The 15,022-nt window shown below is 44.8% G+C and overlaps 1 protein-coding gene across 2 annotated transcripts in view; it reads left to right on the forward strand.

Annotated features, from left to right (window-relative positions):
• TRPT1 (tRNA phosphotransferase 1) overlaps window positions 1–15,022 on the forward strand; it is a 33,695-nt gene that overhangs the window by 15,875 nt on the left and 2,798 nt on the right. For both annotated transcript variants that reach the window (XM_053448697.1, XM_053448698.1), the window contains exons 5-7: window positions 467–635; window positions 1,223–1,279; window positions 13,915–14,025. In XM_053448697.1, coding sequence (XP_053304672.1) covers window positions 467–635; window positions 1,223–1,279; window positions 13,915–14,025 — 337 coding nt within the window. The remainder of the gene's footprint in view (window positions 1–466; window positions 636–1,222; window positions 1,280–13,914; window positions 14,026–15,022) is intronic.

Here is a 15,022-nt window from a genome sequence, read left to right on the forward strand (position 1 = left end):
AATAAATCATGACACTGTGTAATATGTCATGTATTGTTGGTCATCTGAGGTTGTCTTTACCTAATTTTTTAGACCTGCTAAGGAACAGATGATTATTATGTCTTGATATGTAAAATTATAGAAGTCAAAGAGGGTGTACTTTCTTATATTACTGTATATGAGAATTATATGTAAATTAGGTATTTTTAAATTCAAGGCGCTTATATAATTACATTTTGGGGTGTTTTTGTCAACTATTTTAGTGGAAATTTTACATTCAAAATTTTTCTATATTGTAATATTTTTTTTTTTCTAATATGTTGTGCTATAGTTCTAAATGGTATCAAAAGAAAGCCCTATCCTTCCTGGAAAAAATAGTATACCATTTGTGTGGTCGCATGAAATATGGACAAGAAGAATCACGATTGAACAAAGATATGGTAAAAATGGCAAAATGGCTCTGCTCACCTAGGGTCTCTCCTTTCAGGTGGAGGTTGATCTAACTCCAGTGGGGGAGGAGCTTCCTTACCAGGCTATCCATTGCACTTACCTCCGCCATTGGCCTTCGATACGCCATAGTGGTCTGTCTCGTATGAACCGGATACACATCCATCTCTCCACTGAACTACCTGAGGAAGATCATGGTGTTATCAGTGGTGAGAGTTTTCTGGTGGATTCATGGGGTCATGCTCAACAGTAGTTGAGTCAAAAAACTTTGATTGTAATTCACAAAACTGGTACCGGTTTATTAAGGGATTTAATGTTTGAGTGATTTGAAGTCAGCAAAATGTGGAATTCTTACAGCAGTGATCTACCTCTTGGGGTTGATAGTAATGTGAGAATACCCTAGATTGGGGACACCTGCATAGTCTAAATGATAAGTCTCTACGGTCTACGGTCTCTACGGTCTCTTCACATTCAATTACTACCAATTATTTAGAGTGCAGAAGGGTGACACACTCCTTTCAGGCAATTTAGGATAGAATAGGAGTAATCCCCACATATTTTTGTGAGAACTCTACTATTTTATATATTATATATATACGGTACATATAAATTTAATTTTCAGTAATTAGTGGTCTCTTGGAATTCATCAGTAGTTTGTGGCCTGCAGGGTTCAACAGTGAGTTATTTCAGGGTTCACCACTGACCAAGAGTGGTATCAGGAACAGTTTTTTGGAATTGTTTCTAATAAACATGTTTGTCTGGATTTCCACTTAATGCATTATATGTCTCATTGCAGGGATCCGTAATGATTGTGAAGTTGCTATATTTATAGATCTAACCAAAGCTATAGCAGGTGAGTCTCTCATTCTCTTAATGTGTATATATTATCATTATTACCGTATTTGCTCGATTATAAGACGACCCCCCAAAATCTGAATATTCATTTATGAAAAAAAAGCCTTAATATAAGATGACCCTATAGGAAAAAAGTTTTACCAGTAAATGTTAATTCATGTAAACTATGTGAACAGTTTTTTTTAATAAAAGCTATGATTGAGAAAAATATTTTATTTTTTTTTCCTTTTTTTTTTCAACCTGCCCCCCAGTTATGCACATCTGCCCCCTGGCTTGCTACTCTGCCCCAAAAATGCCTTATACCCCTATATGCCACTGTGCCCCATGATATGCCTTTTGACCCCCTATGTGCCACTCTGCCTCCAGAATTGCCCTATATGCCACTCTGGCATTTAGGGGGTTAAAAGGCATATTATGGGGCAGAGTGGCATATAGGGAGGTATAAGGCATTTCAGGAGGCAGAGTGGCATTAAGGGGGTTAAAAGGCATTTCACAGAGCACTCTGGCTCCAGAAATGCCTTATGCCCCCCATTTAACACTCCCTCCCCCTCCCTCCTCCAAACTTACCGGAGCTTCTGAGTCTCCGGTGCGCAGTCCGGGCAGTGTGTAGAGCTCTACGCGATTCGCGTAGACAACTTCCACTGCGGCCGGGAGGAGGTGCGGTTGGCGGCGGGGGATGTCTGCGTCCATCGCATAGACCTTCCCCGGCTGTCAGAGATCACGGGGAACTCTGATTTCTGACAGCCGGGGAAGGTCTGCGCCATGGACGCAGACATCCCCCGCCGCCAACCGCACCTCCTTCCGGCTGCAGCCGAAGTTGTCTACACGAATCGCGTAGAGCTCTACACACTGCCCGGTGCTTAGTCCGGGCAGCGTGTAGAGCCCTACGCAAATCGCGTACAGCTCTACACGCTGCCCAGACTAAGCATCAGGGACTCAGAAGTACCGGTAAGTTGGGGGGGGGGACAGGAGGATCCAGGTCCCCTGCATCGCTGCGGGGGATCTGGATCTTAGTCTCATAGTCAGACCTAGTTGAGGTCTGATTATAAGACGACCCTGATTATAAGACGAGGGGTATTTTTCAGAGCATTTGCTCTTGAAAAAACCTTGTCTTATAATCGAGCAAATACGGTATTATTGATTAATCAAATAGTACCAGCACTGTGCAATGGGTAAACTGCAGTGCAACAAACTATGGTACAGCAAGTAGTGCATCAGAAACAAAAAAGTGAGGCGGGCCCTTCTCAAACATACTTACAATCTAGACTATACATGTGTATGTGTGTACCTAAAATATATATTATACACTCTCTAATATATTTTCATCTTTCTGCCTAAAGTATGAAAGTATTTCATGTCCGGAAATGTTCAGCTGATAGCAGATCAGATAGCTGAAGGATTGGTAAATGAATCTGTTGAATCCCCCTGTTCAATTGCAAGGGAGACCACACACAAATTTAAAGGGACCACACCATAGCCAGATTAAGAGCATCATGGGCCTGGTGTGGAGTGGTAGTGGTAGGCAGATAGTATAAGATAGAATCTTATGTGATGGAATTGGGAGTACATCAGTACACTAAAAAAAGTAAGTAAAGTGCGAGGAAACAGATGACCAAACACACACCAGGACAGGCTCTGCCACACCGACACCCAAACACACACACACCAGGACAGGCTCTGCCACACCGACACCCAAACACACACACACACACACACACCAGGACAGGCTCTGCCACACCGACACCCAAACACACACACACCAGGACAGGCTCTGCCACACCGACACCCAAACACACACACCAGGACATTCTCTGCCACACTGACACGCAAACACACACACACACACCAGGACAGACTCTGCCACACTGACACCCAAACACACACACCAGGACAGGCTCTGCCACACTGACACCCAAACACACACACCAGGACAGGCTCTGGCACACCGACACCCAAACACACACACACCAGGACACGTTCTCCCACACTGACACCCGCATCCAGACTGGTTAAGCTAACAATATTCTTCTTTTAATTCTCCACATTACTCATGTCTTTTGAGTTTTTGCCCCCTTGTGTATCACCCCCAGCCAGTCCTATGTGTATTTATGCCCCCGGCCAGCCCCACATTGTATATTTATCCCACCAGACAGTCTCACATTGTGTATTTATAGCACCAAACAGCCCCCCTTTAGTATTGATATATGGGATGCCTCAGCCAGCACCCTTTTGTGAATTAATGGACCTTGCGAGATAGCCCCCAGCCAGCCCTGCATTGTGTATTTATGCCACCCAGTCAGCCTCCCTCCTTTACATAGTACATGAGGTTGAAAAAAGACCTAAGGCCATCAAGTTCAACCCTTCTACCTAGCCTTCCTACTCTTGATCCAAAAGAAGGCAAAAAAACCCCTAATTAAGCTACTTCGAATTCCTTCTTGACTCCAAAAGGCAATCGGATTTCTCCTTGGATCAAGAAGCTCTAAAATAGGTATTTCATGCCTTCCTAAAAAAAAAAAATATCCAGACCCCTTTTGAAGGCATTTAATGTATTTGATAACACCACCTCCCTAGGCAGTGAATTCCATACCTTTATTGTCCTTACTGTAAATAACCCCTTCCTTTGTCGTCTATGAAATTTCCACTCTTTCAGTCACAGAGGGTGACCTCTTGTTCTTTGTACATTTCTGTCACTGAAGAGCTCTTTATATGGCCCTGCAAATATTTATATAATGTTATCATATCCCCTCTGAAATATAATTTTAACTTTTTTAGTCTCTCTTCATAACTAGTATCTCCCAATCCCCTTAATAATTTTGTAGCCTTCCTTTGCACTTTTTCTAGTTCTATAATGTCCTTTTTAAGGACCGGTGCCCAGAATTGTACCGCATATTCAAGGTGAAGTCTTACCATTGACCTGTAAAGAGGCAAGATGATATCCTCCTCCCGTGAAGCAATACCTCTTTTTATGCATGCCAAAACCTTATTGGCACTTGCAGCTGCTTGCTGGCATTGAGCACTGTTGTCAAGTCTATTGTCTACCATTATTCCTAAATCCTTCTCGTTGGTAGTTTTTTCCCAAGGATATTCCTTTTATAGTATAGGTTGCATTTTTATTATTTTTACTATAATGCATAACTTTGCATTTATCCATTCACAACAACTACCGATGTTAAGCTAACTGGCCTGTAATTGCCGGTTGAGATTTTGATCCCATTTTAAATATGGGCACAACATCTGCCTTGCACCAGTCTAATGGAACTATGCCTGAACTGAAAGAATCCCTAAAGATCAGTAATAATGGTTGGGCCAGAATTAGGCTTAGCTCCTTAAGTACCCTTGGGTGTATACCATCCGGTCCAGGGGCCTTGTCTAACTTAACAGTATTTAATTGCTTGAGCACTTTTCTTGCATCAGCCAATCCCATGTTTGCTGTAATGGTTCCTTAAAATTAGGGCTGAAACAACTAATCGATAAAATCGATAATAATCGATAATGAAAATCGTTGTCAACGATTTTCATTATCGATTAGTTGAATCGATTTTTATCGATTATAAAAAGAGGTTTTTTTCAGAGCAAATGCTCTGAAAAACTCCTCTCCTTATATAATCCGACCTCAAACAGAGATCGGATTATAACACTAGAATCCAGATCCCCCGCAACGCTGCAGGGGACCTGGATTCCCCTCACTGTCGGCCGGTCTCTCACTTACGTCTCTCTCCCCCTCCCATACACCCCTCTGACTCCTCCCCCCCTCCCATACACCGCTCTGCCTCTCTCCCGACTCCGTTGCTGACAGGCACTTTCACTGCAGCTTCATAGAAGCCTCAGCGTAAGTGAAGGGCAGTAACGGAGGCTGTCTGTGTGCATCACGCAGACCCCCACCGGCTGACAGAGAATCGAGGTCTCCTGCAGAGGATCATCCTCTCTGTCAGCTGGTGGGGGTCTGCATCGCACAGACAGCCTCCGTTACTGCCCTTCACTTACGCTGAGGCTTCTATGAAGCTGCAGTGAAAGTGCCTGTCAGCAACGGAGTCGGGAGAGAGGCAGACCCTTCCATACACCACTCTGGCTCCTCCCCCTCCCATACGCCACTCTGCCTCGCTACCCGGCTCCCTGGTGTCTTCTGAACCTCCGTTGCTGACAGGAGGCAGAGTGGAGTATGGGAGGGGGGAGGAAGCAGAGTGGTGTATGGGAGGGGGGAGGAGGCAGAGTGGTGTATGGGAGGGGGGAGGAGGCAGAGTGGAGTATGGGAGGAGGCAGAGTGGAGTACGGCAGGGGGAGGAGGCAGAGTGGAGTATGGGAGGGGAGGAGGCAAAGTGGAGTATGGGAGAGGGGAGGAGGCAAAGTGGTGTATGGGAGGGGGGAGGAGGCAAAGTGGTGTATGGGAGGGGGAGGAGCCAAAGTGGTGTATGGGAGGGGGAAGAGGCAGAGTGGTGTATGGGAGGGGGGAGGAGGCAGAGTGGAGTATGGGAGGGGGAGGAGACAGAGTAGAGTATGGGAGGAGGAGGAGCCAGAGTGGTGTATGGGAGGGGAGGAGCCAGAGTGGTGTATGGGAGGGGGAGGAGCCAGAGTGGTGTATGGGTGAGTTCTAGTGGTGTATGGGGGTATTATGAATTTCAGGGCATATAGGGGGTATAAGGCATATCGATATTAGGCATATCAGGGGGGCATAAAACATATCTGGGGGTAAAAGGCTTATCGGGGGCACAGTGGCATATCAGGGGGCACAGTGGAATCTGGCATATAGGAGGTATAAGGCATATATGGGGCAGAGTGGCAAGCTGGTGGTCAGATGTGCATAACTGGGGGCAGTTTGGTAAATAAAAGAAAATATAAACAAGGCTTTTTTCTCATAGTTTTTATTAAATATGAAAAATATATTATTAATATTTACTAATAACTTTGTATTAAAACTTAGTTTGAGAAACACCGTGTTGGGGTTCTTGTAGCTTTTATTATTATGTCAGTAAAATAAGAAGGTGAATAGAGAGAGGCCATTGCAATAAAGAGATGAAAGTGTAAATTGTACGTTTTTTATTACATTATTTTAAATTTTAAAAAATTGCATTTTTTATCCGATTAATCGAAAAAATAATCGGCCAACTAATCGATTATTAAAATAATCGTTAGTTGCAGCCCTACTTAAAATTAGCCAGCAGGGGCTCCGTCATTGGTTCTTCCTTGGTATAAATAGAAGAAAAAAATATTTAAGATGTCGGCTTTCTCTCTGTCCTCACTAACCAAGTTTCCAGTTTCAGATAATAAAGGACCAACATTCTCTACCTTTAACATACTTAAAACATTTCTTGGGATTGGTTTTACTCTCCATGGCAATTAGTTTCTCATTTTTCTATTTTCCACTTTAATTGCCTTTTTGCAGGCTTTGTTGGCATATTTCTATGCCACAAATGATACTGCTGATCCCTCGCTTTTATAATGCGTAACCCCTTAAGGACAATGGGCGGTCCCTAAACCCGTTGAAAACAATGCATTTTGAGCCCGTACATGTATGGGCTTTGTCATTAAGGTGTTAAATGCCAATCGTTTATTTCTTATTTCCTGGTTTTACTTTCCTGGTAAACCACATTGGTTTTGATTTTCTTCTTTTGTATTTGTTTCCCAAAGGTATATATTGGGATGTGTAATTTTGCAATGTGTGCTTAAAGGTATTCCATTTGTCCTCTGTGTTTAGTCCAGAGAACAATCCATCCCAGTCTATACATTCCATAGTTGACCTTAGCCTGTCAAAGTTTGCCCTTCTGAAATTAAGTGTTTTGGTAGAGTAGTTACCCATTTGCTTTTTGGAAATAATCTCAAGTTAAAGTTCCTCATTGTTAGTTATTACCAGATCGAGACAGGCATCCATTCTGGTTGGGGTCTTTACTAATTGTGACATAAATTGGTTATTAAGCAGGTTCAGAAACTTGCTGCCCTGAGTGGAACTAGTTCCACTATTCCAGTCTATATCTGGGAAATTAAAATCTCCCATGATTAAAATGTAATTCCTATTCGCGGCCTTTTCAATTTGAAATAGCAGCTGATCTTCCCCTTCATTACTAATATTTGGTGGCTTGTAGCATACACCTACAAGTAGTGTGCGACTCTTTTTACTATCTAGGCTAATCTTCACCCACAGTGTGTCCACATTACCACTGTCATCATGCACAGCTTCCTTAACCCCTTCAATCCCAGGGGTTTTTGGTACCTCAAAGCCCGGAGCAATTTTGCCATTTTTGGGGTATGTCGGTTTAGCGATTATTCTCCTTTCCTGTGAATAGTGTACCCATGTAAACTACCGTATTTGCTCGATTATAAGACGACCCTGATTATAAGACGACCCCCCAAATCATAATATTAATTTAGGAAAAAAAGAAAAAGTCTGAATATAAAACGACCCTATAGGAAAAAAGTTTTACCAGTAAATGTTAATTCATTTAAACAATTTTTTTAATAAAAGGTATGCTTGAGAAAAATATTTTGGTTTTATTTCCTTCTATTTTTCAACCTGCCCCCCCCAGTTATGCACATCTGCCCCAGAAGTGCCTTATACCCCCTATATGCCACTGTGCCCCATGATATGCCTTTTAACCCTCTAAATGCCACAGTGCCCCATGATATGCCTTTTAACCCTATATGCCACTGTGCCCCATGATATGCCTTTTAACCCTATATGCCACTCTGGCACTTAGAGGGTTAAAAGGCATATTATGGGGAAGAGTGGCATATAGGGAGGTTTAAGGCATTTCAGGAGGCAGAGTGGCATTAAAGGGGTTAAAAGGCATTTCACAGAGCACTCTGCCTCCAGAAATGCCTTACACCCCCCATTTAACACTCCCCCTCCCTCCTCCAAACTTACCGGTGCTTCTGAGTTGGGGGGGGGCGCATAACACAGGAGGGTCCAGGTCCCCTGCATCTGAGCCCCAGGTGCTTAGTCCGGACAGCATGTAGAGCTCCACGCGAATCGCGTAGAGCTCTACACGCTGCCCGGACTAAGCACCGGTAAGTTGGAGGTCCCCTGCATCCTCCTGTGTTATGCCCCCCCCCTCCAGCTTACCGGTGCTTCTGAGTCCCCAGTGCTTAGTCCGGGCAGCGTGTAGAGCTCTACGCGATTGTATCGTGTAGAGCTCTACCCGATTATGTCGCATAGAGCTCTACACGCAGCCCGGACTAAGCACCGGGGACTCAGATGCACCGGTAAGTTGGGTCGGGGGTTAACACAGGAGGATCCAGGTCCCCTGCATCTGGGTCCCCAGTGCTTAGTCCGGGAAGCGTGTAGAGCTCTACGCGATTATATCGCATAGAGCTCTACACGCAGCCCGGACTAAGCACCGGGGACTCAGAAGCACCGGTAAGTTGGGGGGGGGGAGTTAACACAGGAGGATCCAGGTCCTCTGCATCGCTGCGGGGGATCTGGATCTTAGTCTCATAATCAGACCTATTTGAGGTCTGATTATAAGACGACCCTGATTATAAGACGAGGGGTATTTTTCAGAACATTTGCTCTGGAAAAAACCTCGTCTTATAATCGAGCAAATACGGTATATATTTTTTTATTCAAGGAGAGATTGAGCTTTCGTTTGATACCATAGTTGGAGGATTAGCTGAAAATTTAGAATGAGAAATTTAGTAAAAACTAGCGAAGATTAGAAAAAAAATTTTTTTTTTTTACATTTTCCCACTGAATCCTAACAAAATTAGGTAAAGTGATGGAAAATCCCCTCCAAGTTTATCAATTCAGGTGTCCTGATTTCAGAAATACCTAATTTATATAGATTTTCCAGACTTTCCGAGCACCAGCGAGCATACTATAAGGTGTTCAATTTTGTATAATTTTTATGCCTATGGCTTAACGGGTTTGGGGGTTGTGAACGGGGGCAGAAGGGGTTATACTGTCTAGATGTTATGCTAGGGCAATGGGAAGTAAGGTTTTTTAATATTTTTTTATTATCTTTTTATATATTATTTTGTAAATTTTTTTCATTTTAATTTTTTTACATTTTTTTGTATTTTTTATATATTTTTTAACACAGAAATGGTTAGAGGTCCTCTTAGGGACCTCCTAAACATGCCAGTGATGTCACAATTACATCACAGCTCACATTATAATTTTTTAGTATTATTTATATTATTATTTTAATAATTTATTTAATATTATTTTTTTAATGAATTAATTTGTGTAGGGGTTAAAGAAAGCAAACATGATGACCAAAATCTTTCAAAACAAGTTAGTGCTAACTAATTTTTCTGTTACAGGACGGGAGGGGGAGTGAGAGACATGGTTTCTCACTCCCCTCCCCGTGATCCCCCTGCACCGATCACACTGTGAGGACCTGCATAGAGATCGCAGTGTCTCTGCCTCAGGGAATATCCTGTCCTCCGATGACCTTCCGGGTGGGGGTGGTAGCATAGCATAGGGAGGCTGTAATCACACTTCTAACATCCCCAGGTTCCAGCATGTACTGGCTGCCTTGGCTTGATAGGAGTGTGATTGCTGTTAGCAGTATATATATATATATATATATATATATATATATATATATATATATATATATCCAGAAATGCATTTTAACCCCATGATATGCCTTTTAACCCCCTATATGCCAGAGTGGCATACATGGGTATAAGGCATATCATGGGGCAGAGGGGCATATAGGGGGTTAAAAGGCATATCATGGGGCACAGTGGCATATAGGAGGGTATAAGACATTTCTGATATGCCTGTTAACCCCTATATGCCCCTCTGCCCCATGATATGCCTTTTAACCCCCTATATGCCAATCATAGCTTTTATTAAATATGAAAATTTAATAAAAGTAAATTAATATTTACTAGTAAAACTTTTTTCCTATAGGGTAGTCTTATATTCAGGGTTTTTGTTTTTTTCCTAAATTAATATTTTGATTTTGGGGGGTCGTCTTATAATCAGGGTCGTCTTATAATCGAGCAAATAAGGTACCTTGGAGGTCCTTTGCCTAAGTTTCTGACCTAGTGCCCTGAACTCATTTTTAAGGACCCCCCACCTGCCCTTAACTTTGTCGTTTGTACCAACGTGTACTACGACCGCTGGATCATCTCCAGCCCCTCCCAAGAATCTGTCTACCCAGTCCGCAATATGACGAAACCGAGTACCCGGGAGACAGCATACTTTTCGGCATTCAAGGTTCTGGCGACAGATTACTCTTGCTTATCAACCTTGCTTACAATTGAATCCCATACCACCAGCACCTGTCTAGCCTTCCTAGCCTTCTGGCTCCCCACTATGCTGGAGAGGCTACTGTCCTGGCTGCTAGGAGAGTCAACCTGCCCCAGAAATGCTTCCTCTGAGCTGGTCTCCCCAGCATCTTCGCACAAACTGGCAAACTTTAGTATCAAATCAGCCCTGGCACCCAGATTGCAAGCATAGGATTTGCCATCTTTTCCCCCAAAACAGCCTGCCTGTGGCATCTTTTCCCCCAAAACAGCCAGCCTGTGGCATCTTTGCTCCAAACACCCTTCCTGTGCCATGCCCCCCCTTACACATCCATGCTATCACACACATATTTATTCACTCATTCACAAATGTTCATTCACTCATTCAGATATTAATTCACAGATATTCATTAATTCACAGATACTCATTCATTTCCTCATTCAGACACTCATTAATTCACTCAGGGGAAGCAGACGCGCAGCAGGGTCATGTGATGTACACAGTGTGCGAGCAACGCACGGGTAAGTAGTGGGCCCCTGTGCACGTGACCACGGGCTCGGCCAGGCCCCCTAGAGTGGTGGGCCCGATTGATGTTGCGACCGTGGTTGCTGTGCGCTCAAGGGGCAGCTGCCCATTTTGCCCTGCGTTAAAGACGGCCCTGGCGGCAGCATCGTCCACGCATAGGCCCAGTCAGTCCGGCCCTGACTGGGCCTATTTTCAGGTAGGGACCTGGAGCTGCAGCTTCATCAGCCCCTACATCAGGGGCGTAACTAGACCCCTCAGGGCCCGGGTGCGAGAATCTGTTAAGGGCCCCCCCCACCCCCCCAAAAAAACATGATTTTTACCCAACAATTTTTTTTCAACAAATTCAATTTACATATTGAATCATATCTGTAAAAAAAAAATCAAAGAAAAAGGGGCGCATGTACAAAGGGCATAATCAAAGAAAAAGGGGCGCATGTACATAGGGCCCCTTTTGTACATGCGCCCCTTTTTCTTTGAATACATAAATAATCTTTCCACCAAAACAGCATGACTGTGGCATCTTTGCCACCAAAACAGCCCGCCTGTGGCATCTTTGCCACCAAAACAGCCCGCCTGTGGCATCTTTGGCCCCATAACAGCCCGCCTGTGGCATCTTTGGCCCCATAACAGCCCGCCTGTGGCATCTTTGGCCCCATAACAGCCCGCCTGTGGCATCTTTGCCACCATAACAGCCCTCCTGTGGCATCTTTGCCACCATAACAGCCCTCCTGTGGCATCTTTGCCACCATAACAGCCCGCCTGTGGCATCTTTGGCCCCATAACAGCCCGCCTGTGGCATCTTTGCCACCATAACAGCCCTCCTGTGGCATCTTTGCCACCATAACTGCCCTCCTGTGGCATCTTTGGCCCCAAAACAGCCCTCCTGCGGCATCTTTCCACCAAAACAGCCTGACTGTGGTATCTTTGCCCCCCCCCTTACACATCCATGTTATCTCTCACACACACACACACACACATATATTAATTCACAAATATTTACTCACTAATTTACAGATAATCCATTCAATCATTCAGATATTCATACATTGATACTCATTAATTCCCTCATTCAGATACTCATTTACATATACTCATTCACAAACATTCATTCACTCACTCCTTCACAGACACTCATTAATTCTCTCACTCAATCTCAAATACTCCTTCATGCAGCCTCCCCTTACCTGAACAACCGAAGATGTAAAAAGTATGTGCCGCTCGGCGCTCGCAGACCAACCTGTTCAGTGCACAGGGGGAAGCAGATGCGCAGCAGGGTCATGTGACGTACGTCACGTACGTCACGTGACTGTTGGATTCCTGCGTCCTCGGCTCGCGCGCGTCTGCCAGTAAGTAGCGGCCCCCCGCGGAATTAATCGTGGGGGTTGCCCGGGTCCCCTAGAGTGGCGGGCCCGGTCGCAGCTGCTGCAGGGTTAAGGGGCAAGTGCCCCTTTTGCCCTAAGTTGTAGAGGCCGCATAGGCCCAGTCAGTCCGGTCCTGACTGGGCCTATTTTAAGGTAGGGGGCTGGAGCTTCAGCTCCATCAGCCCCTGCGTGAATCCGGCCCTGGGCTGCCCGGCCCACCGGGCAAATGCCCGGTGTGCCCGATGGCCAGTCCGGGCCTGACTCTGAGCGTGAGGGGGCGGAGCTTTCGCCCCTCACGCTGCATCAGTGACTAGGCGGCCGTCGCCAGCTCCGTGGCCCGGCTTGCCTTATTTAAAAAAAAACAAAAAAAAAACCCCGGAAAAAATATTTCGGGCGGCCCCTTGGCTTGGGCCCCCCTGCCGCCGTGGCCCGATTTCGGGCGGCCCCTTGGCTTGGGCCCCCTTGCCGCCGGGGCCCGATTTCGGGCGGCCCCTTGGCTTGGGCCCCCCTGCCACCGGGGCCCGGTCGCAGTCGCGACCCCTGCGACCCCGGTAGTTCCGCCTCTGCCCTACATTAATCCGGCCCGGGACCACACAGCTATCATAGGCATTAAGGTGCATATGATGGCTGGAGTGGCCCTTTAATTGTAAGTGCCAGTTACAATTAAATAATGGAGAGTGTTCATGTATTCTCTTTCAGCAGTGTTAGTGTTGCTGACACCAGAAACAGTTTTCAATGTAAAAGAGTTCCCAGAGGGTCTAAACAGATTATGTTGGGCCTCTGACCCCCCCCCACGAGGTCAGTGACTTCGCTGTGAAAAAGAAGTGCAAAGTGCCATAAGGCCTCTGATAACCCCTGCCTTATATGCAGGCTCATCAGACATACTGCTGTCATCAATGTAGAATTATGAAGCCCTGCTTTACTGATCACTCTGTTATCAGCTGCGGTGGGGATCAAAGTGAATCTAGGTAGTGTTTGCATATGTAGTGCACCATCCAGTTCTTAATGTTAGAATATTAACTATGCACTATGAAGCTGTATCCTTCTGTTCAGTGCCTCTCTTTGACCTTTATCACTAACTTGTTTTGAAAGATTTTGGTCATCATGTTTGCTTTCTTTAACCCCTACACAAATTATATCTTAAAAGTCTTTACTAATATGAGGACATGCTTAATGTGTTAAACTATTGACAGGAAGCTCCATGATTATTTGATTTTACAAAAAGTTCATTTTCACATGCGCTAACATACGATACAGTACAGAAAAAGGCTTTACTTGACTTATTTTAATTTATAATGTTATAAGTTTTACAGTATTTTGTGAATATTTTTTCAATGCATAGGACTAAATGTTCTAAATAACAAATTAACAAGTTTAAAAAATACATTCAACCCTACTTTAAACTTGCATACCCTGTCCTTTAGTACTTCTCATGTTCATGCCGTTCCCACAACTGTCTAGACTTTCTCCGGAAAACCTAGGAAGAGTATGGAAATATGTTTGCATTTCATACTTTACTGCAACACACAGCTCCCCAACTTCATCTTTTCTCTACAGATGGAATCCCCTTCTTCTGGTCAGCTAATCGTGTTCTACTCACACCAGGGAATGCAGATGGTCTTCTTCTTCCAAAATATTTCCTGCAAGTCCTGCAGCTTAGACCTCAAAGTATGTATCTTAGAACTCATCGAAAATAAACAGAACAATCCCTTAACAGTTGGCATGAGCATAGATTCAAGGAGAAACATTTTGGATTTATTAACTTTAGCAGAGTTTTAGTTACCAAGTTGGATAGCATACAGCGCTGAGGAATCTGCCGGCGCTTTATAAATAAATGTAATGTAATGTAGTGGGTATTGCATGACACCAACCAATCCATTACATCAACAGGGACTTATATGACATTACATTCTAAATGCATATACGTTAATATGTAGTTGGTCCCTCTTTTGCATTTATAATAGCTTTTTGCCCATTCATCCAGTAGAGCATTTGTGAGGTCAGGCACCAGTGTTGGACGAGAAGGCTTGGTGTGATGTAGAGCCCTGCGCGGGACTGCTTTTTTAATCCTGCTCCCACTGACTTTTTGCCCAATCCCGCCCGCTCCCGCAATGTGGGTGTTCAGCTCCCGCCACATTTGTGGCCAATCCCGCCCGCTCCCGCCACGTTTGTTGCCAATCAAGCCCACCTCCTTACCAGTGTTCCCTCTAAGCTGTGCGCTTGTGCGCGCGCACATAACTTTTCGAGAGAGCACACACGTCCTAAAATTGTGCGCCCAGTACCTAACGGGGAGCTGGGGGGGCAGGCAGTCCATCCAGGGTGACGCTGGCACTACTCCAGAGACGGACAGTAATGTCCGCCGCTGGAGGAGCAAGCTCGATTGGGGAGATCAAGGATCTCCTTCCAACCGGCTTAAAATCAATCAAGGGAGCGGGAGGTCTGTTAATGCAGACCTCCGATCCTGCTCCCTTGCGATGCACGCGGCAACTGATGCTGTGCGTCGGGATTTGATGTCATATCCCGGCGCACAGCACTGAAGCCACGCCAACCATCTTTACTGCACCGGAAGGACAGGACACAGAAGAAGAAGAGGCAAGAGGAAGAACGAAGAAGAGGAGGAGGAAAAGTAACTAACAGAGGAAAGGTAGGAAAACATTAAGTGAGA

The sequence above is a fragment of the Spea bombifrons genome, chromosome 10, assembly GCF_027358695.1.
Source record: "Spea bombifrons isolate aSpeBom1 chromosome 10, aSpeBom1.2.pri, whole genome shotgun sequence".
NCBI classification, from domain to species: Eukaryota; Metazoa; Chordata; class Amphibia; order Anura; family Pelobatidae; genus Spea; species Spea bombifrons.